At 37.1% G+C, this 17,349-nt stretch overlaps 1 protein-coding gene across 9 annotated transcripts in view; it reads left to right on the top strand.

Moving 5' to 3' along the window:
• Nucleotides 1–17,349, top strand: part of Pum2 (pumilio RNA binding family member 2) — an 83,135-nt gene that overhangs the window by 54,007 nt on the left and 11,779 nt on the right. For 6 of the 9 annotated variants that reach the window (XM_052745941.1, XM_052745943.1, XM_052745940.1 and 3 more), the window contains 3 exons: nt 818–1,054; nt 15,806–16,073; nt 16,393–16,522. In XM_052745941.1, coding sequence (XP_052601901.1) covers nt 818–1,054; nt 15,806–16,073; nt 16,393–16,522 — 635 coding nt within the window. The remainder of the gene's footprint in view (nt 1–817; nt 1,055–15,805; nt 16,074–16,392; nt 16,523–17,349) is intronic. The other 3 variants (XM_052745948.1, XM_052745945.1, XM_052745946.1) reach the window with 1 other exon arrangement.

Below are 17,349 nucleotides of genomic sequence, written 5' to 3'. Positions count from 1 at the left end.
CGCATGCTGCTTTTATAGCCAGATCTTGGACTGTTCTTCTGTGCATGCATTCCTAGCTAGCTCAGGGGTGGGGGACTTTATAACCTGAATAAGGAGCTCAGGAGGCCAGTGCTAAAATCTTAAAAAATGAGGGGACTTTGGGGGTAAGAAAAAAAAGCTTGTCTTTGGTTTGATATAATAAAAAGAGGCATCAATTTTTCCAAGAGAAAATTTAGTGTTCGGGAGTTTTGTTTAACAAATTATATGAACAATACTGAAAAGTTATCTTCCACTTGTATTTCACAACCAACCAGTAATATTCGGGCCAATATGGACTTAATTTGAACACAGCTAAATTTCAAATCAGATATGACTGGTGAGGAAAATTTGTGAGTACTCCATATTAATATGATTTTGGGGGAGGGCATTGAGTTGAAATCTTAAAAAACAGGTTCCAGACATTAGGATAATACCAAAGTAAACCTTATTTGAATTTAATCTTTACCATGTCCTAAAACAGATAACTTTGCAATTTAGAGTTTATAAATCATACCAGGGTATTAAAGCACAGTAATCATGTATTGGTGGTAAATATGTGTGAAATAATGAAACATACAACTGCTCTGTTAAGGATTTGCTTATTTATTTATTGGGGTGCATTTATACCCTTCTATGATTACTAAGTTGGTATATATAGTTATCACAGTAATTATCTTCTCCATAATGTTTCTAAAAATAATTATTGTGATCACTTCTATTATTGCCCAGCAAGAGTTGGGGATAGGTTTTATTCAGTTAACACTGTATGTAATTAGGGTTTTTTTTATTTCTTCTTCAGTTGGCAGTTCTGCAAGTAGTAGTGCCACAAGGAGAGAGTCTCTATCTACTAGCTCTGACTTGTACAAAAGATCTAGTAGCAGCCTAGCACCCATAGGGCAACCATTTTACAATAGTCTGGGATTTTCCTCCTCTCCAAGTCCAATAGGCATGCCTCTGCCAAGCCAAACTCCAGGACATTCACTTACGCCACCGCCATCACTTTCATCACATGGATCCTCATCCAGTTTGCATTTAGGTAAAAAAAAACCCAAACCCCTTTTTATTTGTATGTATACATGTATGTGTGTTTGTGTGTGTGTTTTAATATATGTAAAATATTGAATGTTGGATAAAACATGCCAAATTGCTTTTGCTTTTAGATACTAGCCTTTTGAAAAAGTTCTACTTTCCTGAAATTCAAAGTGAGGGTCTAATGTACAGTACAGTAAGGTAAAGACCCTCTTTTGTATCTTATGTTCTTTTTATGACATACAGCAGTGTGTTTTTTCATGTCTGTGCTTTTGATTTGTGTGTTTTAGAGTATCTGAAAAGTCAGCTATTTATACATGATAGTGAAAGAAATTTTTACTGTCAAAAGTTTTTGCACACCATAAGAAAACACTAGTTATACAATAATGGGATATAAATAATTTAGTTTAGTGCAGTGTTGGCCATTTTACCAAAAGGTTATATCAGAGAATATCAGTTAATGTGTGTGCATCAGAGAAGTTAATGGGCTTCTCTTACTTTTGAATATGTTAAAGGACAAAAAAATGTTTTCAGCATGTTGTATTCCTAAAGGTGAAGCATTTAGAACTTTTATTTCTATCTCTAGTTAAAAATTATCCTCACCTCCAGATTATTAAATTGATGGTTACCCTTTATTCCTCCCTAGGAAGCATTTATCCATACAGATAACTGTATTTTTTGAAGGATTTTTTAAAAATATTTTGGACATTATAGGCTGTATAATGAATCCCTGTCTCATCAAGATATTCTGCTATTAAAATTAGGCTTCAAATTTTGGTAATTTTTTTTTTTAAAGTACAACTGAAATTAAAGGATTCTGTTGCTAGCTTTATGTGCTTGAAAAGATTTAAAAAAGCTTGTGAATTTTTTTTAAAGTAACATTATTATTATAAACAGACTATATAAATTAGTAATCCTTTTTTACTCTCCCCAGTATATGGGTATATAACTTTTCCTCAAGCTCATTTGATAGAGTAAATGTCCAAATAAAAAAGGCATTTGTTGGCAGTGGTCATCATTTTAATTTATATTATTACATGGTGAACTAGGTTTCTTTATTATAAGTCTCTGGTCCTACATCCCAAATTCTGAAATTTTGCTCTTTGAAAGATTTGTTCTTTTGAATGCATTGAATATGTACCAGTTAGTTTATTCAGAAAGAGTCCTGAGGGCTGCCTTGCAGCACTACAGTAGCAAACTTGTCTAGAGTATAGCCTCAGCCTCCATTATCAACTGTCTTTGCCACAAGAGCTGCTTGGTTTCTTCTGTTGTTACCAGACTCCTCCACTGTAAGACATGCATTCGAAACGTGTGCAAACGTTTGGAACACAAGAACCATAAAAGTGCCGGGTGTGGTGGTGCACACCTTTAATCCCAGACAGAGGCAGGCAGGTCTGAGTTTCAGACCAGCCTGGTCTACAGAACCAAGTTCTAGGACAGCCAGGGCTACACAGAGAAACCCTGTCTTGAAAAACCAAAACCAAAAAAGAAAGAAAGCCATAAAAACAGATGTATAGCAATAGTTTTGTGTTCGTTAAAATTATATTTGTTGTGTCCTGTCATCTTTTCATAGGTAAGTTGCAGATCAGGTTCTGTTTAACTGTTGTTACTGCTTGTGTTTGTTCACTGAGAGCCTGTATAAATGGAAAGAAAGTGAATAGACGTGATGACGTTAGGTGTCTGTAATTATACTACGATCTGGATGTGTGTTTCTCTTTTTTAGACAGCAAAAAATCTGGCTGAATTACTTAGAGAAGGAATTGGTTTTTGTTTTATTTATTTGTTTATTTGTTTATTTATTTATGTATTATGTATACAGTGTTCTGGCTGCATGTTTGCCTGCATGCCAGAAGAGGGCACCATATCTCATTACAGATGGTCGTGAGCCACTACGTGGTTGCTGGGAATTGAACTCAGGACCTCTGCAAGAGCAGCCAGTGCTCTTTACCGCTGAGCCATCTCTCCAGCCCTAGAGAAGGAATTCTAGTCAGTTGCGGGAAATAGTCAACATCTAAGCAACCATCCAGTGTTACAACCAGTGCTGTTGTCCCCAAAGCTTCAACTGGAAATCAGATACTCAAACTCACTTCTGATGGCAGTTAGTAATTACCTGTCTTGGTTTCTTTTGCAAGCTCCCCATTTCCTAGTTTTAGTCATGTGACGGACAGTTATTTTAACAAGATTATCCCTGCCAAATTGAAAATAATTCAGATTACATGAATTTGCTCTTTATACCCTTTTCATGTTAATAATCTAGTCCATACTTCCTTACTATTGGATCATGAAGCAAAGCTTCTATGCTTTGTGACATAAAAGTATTTATTATTTTGAAACACATTGTTGCTCTTAGGGCCTGGCTGACTTAGAATTTTTTGCATAAACAAAACTGACTTCAAATTAATGATGATCTTTCTGCCTTTGCTACCTCAGTGATATAGAAAGTGATTTTGAATTCTGTATCATTGAATTAGATTTCTGTGTAAGTCAATATCAAGATTGCTGATACATAAAATACTTTATGGAAGTAGAATTTGTGTATTTGATTTTATAAATCATTTTTCTCAGCTCCCATAGGATTAGCTGAGGACATGCTTTATTATCACAACTACTTTGGAGACTAAGGCAGGGATGGTAGTAAATTTAAGGTTAGCCAGGGCACTTAGTGAGACCTCTATTTCAAAGAGAAAGCAGATCCTCCTGCCTTACTAGAATTGGTTGAAATTAATTATAGATTATTCTTGGATAAGAGTTGGAGTAGTAACCATACAACTGTTAAATTTATCAGTGGTTCTTGGGCTCAGCATTCCCCAAGTTCTTGATGAGACATTAACTTTAAAACTTAGCTCTCCTTTTGGTTATGCTAGCTGTTTAAATTCCACAGAAAGTGCCAAAAAAGCAACAATCTCTTGTTTCTAAAAGAAATTTCTTTTCCAAAGAGTAAATATGTAATCAGCATATATCATTAGAATTGCTAGAGTCACTTTTATTGGAGACCTATTTTAATTCCTAAGTTTTGAATATTTTTAAAATAAAAATCTTATATTTAGAACCTGTATTTTTTTTTTTTTTTTGGTAATATAAGAAGAATGAAAAGTAGTCTTAGCCTTCCAATATGTAATATAAAATCAGGTTTACTTTTCCTAAAGTATTGTAGCCATAACATTGTTATAACTTAATTTCTTATTGACTGATTTTCTTGGTTGACTTAAATATCTCTGTAGTCATTTCGTTTGAGTCATGGTCCAAATACAGTGCCCTTTTTTAGTTTGTCTTTTCATTTAGAGTTGTTTCCTCCACCTTTTTTCTTGTTTCCATTCATTTGTTGAAGAAATTATCCTGTTGAATTTCTCACATTCTTGAGTTTGCTGATTGCTTCCCTATGGTGGTGGTAAGCATATGTTTTCTTGTCAGTGTTTCCTGTAAATGGAATTCTATCTAGAACCTTGGTTAGGTAGTAAGTGGGTTAATGGGTTTGTTTGGCAAGATGGGACTCAGTGCTTTCCGTTCTGTTGCACTAGATCAAGATACATCTGGTTGTCTCATTTGTGAAATTGCTAGCCTAGTTGATGTAATGTTTTAGCAACCTTATGACCATTGCCTAAAATACTTCTTCAGACAAAAGCAAAACAAAAATTTGCTGGGAGGTGGTGTTATGTATTTCTTCAGAAGTTACAAAATGTTGTAACTATAAGTTCACTATTGATGAATTTCCTTTATAACTTTTGGGTTACTCTGAAAGGCCATTCTTATAGCAGTTAGGATAATGCGTCATCCTTTTATTTTCTAACTTTCAAAATAATTACCTGATGTCTAGTTTTGAGCCAAAAGTTATACTATGTTCGGCCCCCTCAGATAAATTCTGTGTCACTACTTTTTAGGAGAGGAAAAGAGAATCTTGCTATATTATATAGCCCAGGCTAACCTCAAACTCACTATACAAGCACAGACTAGCCTTGAATTTGTGATCTTTCTACCTTGGAAGTGCTATAATTATAGGTATGAACTACATACCTGTTGAGGTTTACTTAAAATTCTGCCTCAGGGTCAGCACTGAGTAGTGAGTTGTTTTCTGATATTATGTTGAGGTGAACAGTCTTTTACTTGAAATTGTTTAATCACACCTTTGTGGGAATGAGCATTTTAGTTGAGGATACATGTTCTGCACCTTGCATTCTAATACAAGAGCATCATGCAATCATGTTTTTCACATCAGTAGTCAGTGAATTACATGAACTGGTCAATATTAAACAGACTTTGTGATTGTTAATTTTGCCCAACTGTATGGTAATATAAGTGTTGTAGGCAAATGTAAGATAGGCTAGGCTAGGCTATGCTGCTTGGTCAGTTAGATGCATTTTGTGCATTGTAGATTTGTCAGTCGACATTGGGCTTATTGGAATGTGATATCCTAAGTCAAGGAACATTTGTACGTCACACTTCATCAGGAACACTGGGTATTTACAATATTATTTTACTCTTTCTGGAGCTAGACAAGTATTGCCTTCTTGTATCTTCCCTTTATTAGACTTAAAATATGTTAGTGGTTTCTAATTTGTCCCAGTGCTTATGTTCTTAGTATTTAGATTGGTTTGGGACTTTTTAGGTATAAAGCACCATTTTGTGTCTTTCCTTGGTTTTGATAGATAGACTATATGCCTTCTCAAAAATGTGCGCCTCTAACCCCATGAAAAGAAATATTAAGATGTATAGTATGAGCCTTGAACTCAGTGGAATTAGTTGATTGAAAGATGGCTATGAATCGTGAAGATTCATTAATGTTTAGTAAGTAAATAGGAGTACATTCACTCTGGATTAGACATTTTTAGAACTCATCTTTTCTCCTAATCAGAATATTTTATGTTAAAAATGGGTTATTACTTACTGCTAAGATTTTTTTTTTCCTGTGTAGTATTTGCTAAAATTTCTGACTTTGACAGATTTATTCAACTGCTCCTCTTAGAGGAGATGTGTAAGAGTGAACAGATGACGAGTTGATTGTTAGGCTATGTCCCATTTTTGTGTTTTATCTGGGATTGTTAAAAGCAAAGAACCAATATGAACTTTTTCAAAGTGTTAACTGAGTAGCATTAGTCATTTTTCCCTAAGACCCCTTCATGTTCATTATTTCATCTTTAGTGACTGGTTCAATGCTGTCCGTTTAAAATGAAAACATTAAAAAGTAAATGAGCCCAAAAGACTCAGACTAATAACTGAAAGAATTGAGGCCAGCATACAGTTCTGACCTTTGATATTCCTTTTCTATTATGGTGTTACATGAGGAATGGAATGATTTTTTTTTTTTTTTTTTTTTTTTTTTTTTTTTTTTTTTTCGAGACAGGGTTTCTCTGTGTAGCTTTGCGCCTTTCCTGGAACTCGCTTTGGAGACCAGGCTGGCCTCGAACTCACAGAGATCCGCCTGGCTCTGCCTCCCGAGTGCTGGGATTAAAGGCGTGCGCCACCACCGCCCGGCATGGAATGATTTTTAAAAAGTGTTTGAGTACTGTATTTTAACTAGCCTTTCAAGAAGTAATGTTTACCTTATCCCGAGGATTTTTGTTTCCTTAGGCAGGCTTATTGTATAACATTATCAGACTTAGATTCCTTTCTCAATTTAGTTATTCTTGAGGGTTAAACAAAGAAATTCTAAAATTGTGTTTTATGGGACAATTTATGATTGGCTTTCTGCATAAAATTTTGTTTTGTTTTTATAACAGGGACTCTCACTGTGTGATTCTAGCCGGCCTGGCGCTCACTTTGTAGACCAGGCTGGCCTGGAACCCACAGAGATCTGCCTGTCTCTTCCCTCATGAGTGCTGGGATTAAAGGCATGTGCCTCCATACCTGGCTGCAGATAAAAATTCATTGGTTTTTGTGGTGCAGGTTTTGAGACAGAATGATTAAATTTTTGCTCTTATGATTTTGTTCACTACGCTTAGTATTAGTTTTTTTTCTCACAATTGTAACCAGATAACCGACCAGAAGCAGTAAAGGTACGAGTTCATTTGGCTTGTGGTTTGAGGGTATATAGTCCATTATAGCAGAAAGTTGTGCATCAGGATAGTGAGGTGGTTGGTTACATTGTATATAGAGTTAGGATTTAAAGAGACATGACTGGTGATGCTCATTTTGCATCTTCTCATTCATTCTTGGAACCCCGGGTGTGGGATGGTGTGTCCACATTCAGGGATGGTTTTCCTCAGATAAACCACCCTGAAAACACCCTCACAGATGAGCCTTGAGGTCTGTATCCTGTTCATTCCAAATCCAGTCAAATTGACTGTGAAAATTAGCCATGAACCCTTTAAGCATATCTATAACTTTGTGGTTCTAATGTTTGTGAGGGTTTACTTAGTTTAGATGATTCCAGATTTAAGACTGTACTTGGTTGGTCATATCCTTTGGCACTAGATCACTTGAGGCCTAAGTTTAAATTTGTACAATTTGGACTTCTTGTCCAAAACTTGAATCTTTGAGCACTCAAAAGTCTCCTGTTATTTGGAACATTTTCATTCAAGTTTTCAGCCTGAGCATACTCAGCATTGAATTCTACACAAATACTCTAAAATCTGAAAATCTCAGAAACACTTGAAGTCCTGAGCATTTCAGATGAGGAACACTGTTGCCCTAGACCTCATGAGGTGAAGAGTTTGCAAATAAGTGCCCAGCTGCAGAGGCTGCACTTTCATAACACAAACCCTTGCTGAACTTTCCAGAAGTTACTATATGAAAAGAGGTATCATGCAGAAAGAAGTAATTTATGGTTACAGTTTGACTCGAATGGCACACTTGATTTTTAACTCAAGGATCCATTGTGTGTTCACATAAGGTGTCGGCTGTTGTCTCCTTCATGTAGTTTTTCCTTTTTCTCTGTATTCCATTGACTGAACTGTATGTGCCATTACATTTTTAAATGGAGGAGAAGGTTTATGGGATGGAAGATAGAAAATTAAGTCTAAATTTTTATATGTTTTAAAATTCATGCCCACCGCTGGAATATTTTGTAGATGAGAGCTTTTGCTTGTATTTATTTACTTGATTTTCCAGCTTCACTGATTTTAATTGATCATTTACTGCCATTATTTGCCCATTGTCCGTCTTCCCATTTCATTTTCACACTGTAGTTCGAAAGCCTGAGAGCACTGTAAAGGTACCAACTAATGGCTTCATTTAGTGTCATCAATTTTTTTCAAGTTTTTAAAAAGAAATTTTATTAATTGACAATCATTGGAAAAGCGTAATCAAGGATCTGTGAGGCAGTCTTGAAGTACACTTAAAAGAACTGCATACTGCTAGATAGCAGACCTTACATAATTGCAGTGACTAGACTTTTGGCATTGGCGTGGGCTGACAGAGCACTCAGAGACAGATGTGCTCATTTCATGAGCTGACTTAGGACGGTAGTTGCTACTCTAATGCATGAAAAAGATGATCTTATCAGACTTGGACTGGAGTAATTGTATGTCTGAAAGAGAGGCAGTGAGCTTGTAAGTTTTGTTTCACTCACACAAGTAGATAGACATACACCATTTTTAAATGAAGTGATTAATTTTCATTCATTAAATCAAGAGAACAGAAATTTTGATTATGCCTATATGGTTTATTCAGATATTTCTCAAAGGATTCCTTTATTTCTTTGTAATATCTATGCAAATAAATTAAAAGGATCTTATTTTACAATTTTAGAATCTTAGATTTTATTTTATTTTTTTGTTTTGTTTTTTGTTGTTGTTTTTTCGAGACAGGGTTTCTCTGTGTAGTTTTGGTGCTTGGTCTGGAACCCACTCTGTAGACCAGGCTGGCCTCGAACTCACAGAGATCCGCCTGGCTCTGCCTCCCGAGTGCTGGGATTAAAGGCGTGCGCCACTGCCGACTGCGTAAATGTCTTATGTCTTTAAAAGAATACTGTAAATAGAATGTAAATAACAAGTTTTACTCAAAATTACTAAGATGAATTGCTTATTCAGTGTCTTTTATGTAGTTGATTAACTTCTGCTTTAGATTTGGTTTGTTGTGGTTTGGTTGTTTTTTTTTTTTTTTTTTTTTTTTTTTTTGGTAGTGCAGAGAATTGAACCAAAGGTAAGTGCTAAACACTTACCAGTTATCTAGCCCAAATTTATCCGAAATTGAATACTTAATGTGATACACTCCAGCTGAGGAAAGCCACAGCCTCTCTTCTGCCATCAGGTTTGTACATTCGTGGTGCTATTATGTTATTTTGTTAAATAACTTAGTTCTACAGGAAGGTAGTAATTCTCTGCAGTAGAAATGATAATTTTCCTTTGTAGTTCATACTGTTTGTTGTTGGCAGATTTGTGGTTGGAATTGTTTTCAGGTTTATTTTTCCCAATACATTACAAGTTAAAAAGTCCAGACTTTTTTGTAACTTTAAGAGTTAGCAGACACGCTGGACAGTGGTGGCGCACGCCTTTAATCCCAGCACTCGGGAAGCAGAACCAGGTGGATCTCTGTGAGTTCGAGGCCAGCCTGGGCTACAGAGCAAGATCCAGGACAGGCACCAAAGCTACACAGAGAAACCCTATCTCAAAAAACCAAAAAAAGAAAAAAAAAAAAAAAAAAAAAAAGAGCCGACTCAGTTAAGCAGGCTGGTACACTACACTCCTGTGATCCCAGCATTTTGAAGACTGAGGCAGGAAGACTTGTAAGTTCAGTACCAACCTGGGCAACAGTTTGTGGTAGCTGATTGACTCTCAACAAGTTGTGGATTTCAGGTTTCCATTTTTTATTGGGTATGTATATAACTATTGTACTATAAAAAACTGAATTTTTTTTATAGTTATGAGGTTTTTGCTTTTATTTTTAAAAGATTTTTCTAGCAGTGGTGGCACATGCCTTTAATCCCAGCACTTGGGAAGAAGAAGCAAGTAGATAGATCTCTTGAGTTCGAGGCCAGCGTGGTCTACAGAGCAAGTTCCAGGACAGGCTCCAAAGCTACACAGAGAAACCCTGTCTCAAACTAAACAAAAAAAAGATTTTTCTAGGTTTGGTACATCTTTCACAATATCTTTCTTGTTGAGTCCTTTACCACTTAATAACACCAAGGGCGAAAACAATGTGCTTGTGTGTATTCAAGGTACAATTTATATTCATAACTTATAGAACAGATTTTGATACTCCTAGCAGTCATGGCTTAAGAGAAACAACCCTGCTCCTATATAATTCATAACCTCGATCAAGAAAGGCTGCTGAGTTGCTGGAGAGATGGCCCAAGCACTTAAGAGCACGTAAATGTGCTTGGAGAGGACTGAAATTCAGTACCCAGCATCCTTCTCACTGTCATGTGTCACTTTGGTTCTAGGGGATAGATACCCTCTTCTCATCTCTGAGGGCACCAGGGGTGTATATGGTGCACATACATACACGCAGGAAAAACACACTCATTTAAAAAGAAATACAGATACACCTCTGTGGTCTTTTCACTATGGCAAAAAGTATTGGAGAAAAGCCAAATGAAACCAGAAAGGATGAAGTAACCTTTGTCCTTTTGTCCATGGTAGTTAACTAGTAGAAATTTACCTTGCTGATCTTTTGATGGAGATGAGAAAATGAGTTTTCAGAGTATTCTTGTGTTCATTGGTCTAGAAAGGAGGTAGTTTTCATGAAAGAAATCCAAGCAGTTTTGAAACCAGACAGAATCATTTTCTTTTGATAGAATGATGAAGGTGGAACTGTATGTTTTTGAGGGAAATGCTATACCAATCTGAATACTCAGTGGGTCATATGTTAAAACCTGGTCTGTTTAAAATAGTCTGATGAGTGAAGGGGGTTTAAGTGCCTTGTGTGCTGATGATACCATACGCCACACGTTTAGTTAGAGCCCTCGAGACTACAAAATAAGACTTCTAAACTGCTTTTAGAAAAGAATCATAGACAATAGAATACCAGATACTCTGTGTGAAAGACCTTCTGGTCTGCAGTTACCCAGTGTCTCTATACATATTCTCACAAAATTATACATTGAACGTGACATGCTTGCTACATTTGTGCTTTTAAATATTAACCTATTAAGATGGCATCAAACTTCTTACTATCATCACTTCAGTATTTAAATATGTAGTCCTTAAAGTAAAATTTTAAAAAAATTTATTTGTAGTTTGAGAGATGGCTCAGCAGCACTGGCTGCTCTTCCAGAGGACCTGGGTTCAATTCCCAGAACCCATATGACAACTCACAACTGTCTGTAAATACAGTTCTGGGAATCCAACACCCTTAACACAGACAAAACACCAATGCACGTGGAATAAAATTAAATAAATTTAAACATGTAGTCCTTGTCTTTCCTCCAACAAAATGCTTATGTATCTATGTCTAAATATATAATTATTGATAATAATTAGAACATTTTTACATAGTTTATACCCTATATAGTGTCAGTAGTTTTCTAAGTTTACATGTTATGAATGATATTAAATGTTTTCTTTGAAATGCAGCAGAGCATTTCTGAAAACTTAAGTTGCTTATTCAGCACAACTAATTAGTAGTTAAGCTTTCTTGATTAAGTTGTTAGGTTCCCAGGCTTACTTTAACACAAAATGGGAATACATTTGTGTCACAAAGGATGACATTGTGTTATATGTCATTGTTAAAATGAAACATCATAAAACAATGTTGCCAGTGTAGAGGAACATAAAAAGATGTGAACTTTAGTGTGTGTACTTACAAGGTTTTTAAATATGAGGAAAAAGTGAAAAACAGTGCATCTGAGTCATACTAACCTGGGAAATCCTGTGTTACTGCATCTTTAATGAATTGAAGTGACATTTCTATGTCTTAGTGTCCTTCCATCTTTCACATTGAGGTAGGTAGGTACATGTACTCTGTGTTTAAGCATACTAGTACTCAGTATTCTAGTCAGTGGATGGACAGCTAGTTGACTTCAGAGAACAGGAATGTATTTTGTATTTCTGAAGACTAGAAGTCTAAAATAAATGTGCAGATTTGGTCATACTCTGAAGGTTCTGGAGGTAGCTTTTTCCTTTTCCTTACCCTCTTTGAGTTTCTGGTAGGTGATGTCAGTTTTCCCTTTTCTGTGGCTTGAAGATACAGAACTCCAGTCTGCCACCATCAAGTCAATACATGGCTGTCTCCATAAGAATCTCATAGAGCAGTGGTTCTCAACCTTCCTAACGCTGCAACCCTTTAATACAGTTCCTCATGTTGTGCTGACCCCCAACCATAAAATGATTTTCGTTGCTACTTCATAACTGTAATTTTGCTACTGTTAGAAATCGTGGCGCTGGAGAGATGGCTCAGTGGTTAAGAGAACTGACTGCTCTTCCAGAGGTCCTGAGTTCAATTCCCAGCAACCACACTGTGGTCATAACCACCTACAATGAGATCTTAAAACCGTCTCAAGTAGAGAAAAATATGGCCCAGTGAGATGGCTCAACAGGTAAAGATATTTAACATGGAACAAGCCTGGTAACTAGTTTCTAGGCTATATAGAAGATGAAAGAAGAAAACCCACAAGAGTTTTAAAGAAAACAAGGAAGAGGGATGGTAAGAATAGGCAGATCTGAAGACAGATCAGGAATTGCTATTCCAGATTGAGTGGGAGGTGAATGGTAATTGAAGCTAGCCAGATGTGTTTTGCTTGGTTGCTACATTGCTTTCTTTCAACACTGTATAGCCTTGGCTGGTCTGGAACTCAGAAAGATCCATTTGCCTCTGCCTCCCGTGCTGTGGGAGTAAAGGCATGTGAGACCATATCCAGTTTACTTTCTTAAATAATGTTTTTAATTTCTGGTATTTAGTATGGAAGAATTCTACATCATTAGACTTCTCAGAGAAATTGAAATTGTCATGAATGAAATTGAAAGATAATATCATGAAGGCAGCATACCCTAACTGACTAGCGGCATGTCACTTTGCTGTCAGACCCTAGACTGAAGTGACAGTAGTGAGTCCTGGTCTGCTTGTTCTACACACCCACTCATAGACAGTTGTTTAAAACTAATGAGAGGTAGAGAGTGAATGGGATCTGTCACCCTCTCACATAGCAGGCAGGCCAAACTCAGTGGCAGCAGAAGCACAAATAAGGGTGACCAATTTGTTTGCATGTTCTAAAATAATTTTTAGAAATAATAGTTGGGTCTTATGGAGAAACGGGGCAGTTATTTATTTGTTAATCTCAAATTATTACCGTTTGGATTGTCTAGAATTTTACTACATTTATTTTATCATCTAAAAATAGTGTCTTTTCAAACTCTAATCAATTTAGCATTATTAACTAAACAAAGGTCATGTCGCGAATTAGCTTTGGAGAGCAAATAGCATTAAGGAATGTCTAGTATAGAGAAATTACTGATAAGTATTGGTAACATAAAATACGTATTGCTACATAAAATCACCTTGGCAATTTGGTGTTGACAGTCATTAGTGCATTAAGGGTAAGTTTAGACCCCACTAACAGCAAAGATAAGCAGTGGTACAAAGAGTGTATGTATGAACAATTAGAGGGTGTAAGTAGCTAATGAGTATAGTTTTTGTAAAAGTCATGCTAACTGCATTATTAAAGAATAAAATTGCCTGTGCTATGTATGGAACAATTGGTAGAATGCTTGGCTGGCATACACAAAGGCTTAGGATTTGCTCCCATCACCCCATAAACCAGGTGTGGTAATGTATTTCTATAATCTTCAGAAGTGACAGCAAGAGGATCAGGAGGAGTTCGAGGGACTCAAGGCAGGTCTGGGATGCATGTGACCCTGTCTCAAAAGTAAAGTGGCCTAGGCCTACAGGAGGACTTAGTGGGTAAGGTGCTTGCTACCAGGTTTGAGGACCTGAGTTTGAGCCCCAGGATCCACATGATGGGATGAGAGAACTGACTTCTGTTGTCTGACCTCCACACAAGCACCCCATCCCACCCCCAAAGAAATGTAAAATAAATAAATAATGTGCTGGTAATCAGTCATTCATGCAATTATATGAACAGATAATGAGAACCAGAAGGGTTGGCAGTAGTGATGAAACCTGAACAGAATTTGAAATACTGAACTTTATAACACAGAGTATTTCGCTTGTGACTACTGAGATAATTAGAAATGAAATAGAATTTGGCTAAATTACACACTTTAAATGGGATTGTTCTAGAAAGAAACTTTAGGGGCTCTATGTTACATAAAATGTCTATGAGCTGGAAAGATGGCTCAGCAATTAGCACATAATCCTTTTGCAGAGGACCCAAATTCACTTCTGGCTTTGAGTGGCATATGACTGACTACCTATTATTCCAGCTCTAGGGCAGTGGTTCTCAACCTTCCTAACACTGTGACCCTTTACAATTAGTTACTCATGTTGTGACCCCCCCCCCAACCATGAAATTATTTTCTTTGCTACTGTTATGAGTCATAATGTAAATATCTGATATGCAGGATATCTGATATGTGACTCCCAAAGGGGTTCAATCTACAGGTTGAGAACTGCTGTTCTGGGGGCTTTGACATTTGTCCTCTAAGGGAACCGCCACCTGGGTGCATGCATCCACATACGTGTATATACTTTAAAAATATCAAATCTTTTTTCCCCCTAAGATTCAGGTTGTCATTTAGTAAGTATGTTAGACATCAGTTATCTAGCATGTAGTTTGATATAGTTTGATGATACTTAACAAAGGGTGAATGATTCAAATAAATGTTTACTATACTGTAAGGGTAGGAAGTTCACAGAAAGAAAATTAAGTTAGGGTAGTTGCTAGAGGTAGAGGGGTAAAGAGTGCCGTTCACACTGCAGTATTAACTTCCTGTTCCCGAGCCTTTTCATGCCTTTTGAAAAGGTAACATCTTCCTCCAACTTTGCACTGGTATTGGGTTCTCCCTACACTGTGGCCTGGGCTGACTCTGTAGCACTACTGTATTTAATGTACAGTTGGTATAAGAGAAGGCTGATGGTGGATATTGTTTTGTAACTGCTAAATCTGAATTTTATAGTTGTCTTTACATTTTCCTGTTTTAAAAGGACACTGTCAAGTACTTTAGCTACTATTCAGAATAGAAACAATTTCCTCATATTTAAGTTTGTTTCTGTTACTGCCTTTTATTTTCTTGTATGGAATAAACGTATGTTGGAGGCTTGTGGTTATGGTTCTAGGAATAACTGCTATTCATTACTACTATTCCTTATCTACAGGATAATAGCATTTTATGGGGAATATCTTTAATGAAACATTTTCAAGTTTCAAAAAAGTATACTATGGGTTTTTTTTTTAAGTTTCAGGCTTGTCTTTACATAGAAGTATATTTGAGCCGGGTGGTGGTGGCGCACGCCTTTAATCCCAGCACTTGGGAGGCAGAGGCAGGCGGATCTCCATGAGTCCAAGGCCAACCTGGTCTACAGAGCGAGATCCAGGAAAGGCGCAAAGCTACACAGAGAAACCCTGTCTCGGGGGGAAAAAAAAGTATATTTGAAAATATATTTTTAATATGTTCTCCAAAGGTACAGATTTACCACTCAGTGTTGTTCCATTATACCATAAATGAATCTTTTTTCCTGTGGTGTTGGATAGAACTCAGGGCCTTGAGTATGCTAGGCAAACACTCTACCACTGAGCTACATCCTGAGACTGCAAATGAATTTTGAATCATTTCCATGGCTCCAGATTTGCATGTTAGGTAACTATAACGTACTTGTTAATATAGTTAGCTGAAAGCTTTGTTGAAGCTTATTGACTCAATTTAAATTGTAACTTATCTGTGGAATACCTTGTCAAAAGTATTTGCTGACCACGGCTGCTTTGTTGTAGGAGGGCTGACAAATGGTAGTGGTCGCTATATCTCTGCAGCACCTGGAGCAGAAGCAAAATACCGAAGTGCCTCAAGCACTTCCAGTCTGTTCAGCTCCAGCAGCCAGCTCTTTCCTCCTTCTCGGCTCCGCTATAATAGATCTGATATCATGCCTTCCGGCCGTAGTAGGTTATTGGAAGATTTCAGGAACAACCGCTTCCCCAACCTTCAGCTCAGAGACCTGATTGGACATATAGTCGAGTTTTCTCAAGACCAGCATGGCTCCAGGTAGGTGGTTATGGTTTCTCACACATCTCCCTCGGCTATATGGTAAGACTCTTGTCTGTCTATCCTTCCTTCCTTTCTTTTCTTCCTTCTTTTTTTTTTTTCCTTAAAGGAAAAGGTAAGAGTTTTTAATTTTGCTGACTGAAGTGGCATGTGCCTGAGGCTGCCCTACACTACATAGTGATTTTTTAGGGCAGCCTGGGCTGTATTGTATTGCAAAATCCTTTTACACACACACACAGAGTAGGGCATACAGATGACTTTAGAAAGATTGTTTTTAGCTTATTTCTTATCTTGGGATTTAAATTTTTTTTCCTTATAGATTCATACAGCAAAAGCTAGAGAGAGCCACTCCAGCTGAGCGACAGATGGTATTTAATGAAATTCTACAGGCAGCCTATCAGTTAATGACAGATGTTTTTGGAAACTATGTTATACAGAAGTTTTTTGAGGTAAGTACATTTATATATATATATACACACACACACACACACACACACACACACACACACACACACACACACTCATTCAGTTTTGCTAGCAAATAGCTCTAAAGTTGGGCAGTAGTCATTCTCAATAAAAATGAACTAAGATCAGATATTTGAAAATCATATGTCCAGGGCTAGTAAAGTACTTGTCCTGCATGCATAAAGACCTGAGTTTGGGCCCCAAGTGCTCACATAAGTAGCTAGGCATGTCAGTGAGTGTCTGTAATCCCAGCACTGGGGGACCAGAGACAGGATCCCTGTGGCTTTTCGGTGAGGCTGCCTGCCTGAATCACCAATGTCCGGATTTAGTGACACACAGACCTTGTCTCAAAAAGGCTAAAGTAGGGCTAGACAGATGGCTCCGCAGTTGAGAGTGCTTACTGCTTTGATTAGGGTTTGGTTCCCCCAGCACCCATATGAGACTCACAACCACTTGTGACTTCAGTTCCACGACTCTGACTCCTCCCTTTGAGGGCACACACATACATGTTTTTTAAAAATAAAGTTAAAAGAGAAAGAGTACAGATAAGCCAGGCATTGTTGCACATAGCTTTAGGTTGCACACATAGCTCCAGCACTCAAGAGGCAGAAGCAGGTGAATCTCCTGAGTTGCAGTCTAGACAGGGCTACATAGTGAGACCGTGTGTGGTAGGGGTGATTGTATAAAGATAATAAGATAAAAACAAGTTAATCTTAATGTGACTCAACACTCCACAAAAGGTAACTACTACAAGTGTTTCTTTAGTCTTAGATTTTACTATAGTTACAAAGTGCAGCAGATAGTATGTTGG

The sequence above is a fragment of the Peromyscus californicus genome, unplaced genomic scaffold (assembly GCF_007827085.1).
Source record: "Peromyscus californicus insignis strain IS unplaced genomic scaffold, ASM782708v3 Scaffold_1__1_contigs__length_55948999, whole genome shotgun sequence".
NCBI lineage: Eukaryota > Metazoa > Chordata > Mammalia > Rodentia > Cricetidae > Peromyscus > Peromyscus californicus.
The sequence above is the reverse complement of the archived record's forward strand: the minus strand, read 5'-3'. Positions and strand labels throughout refer to the sequence as shown.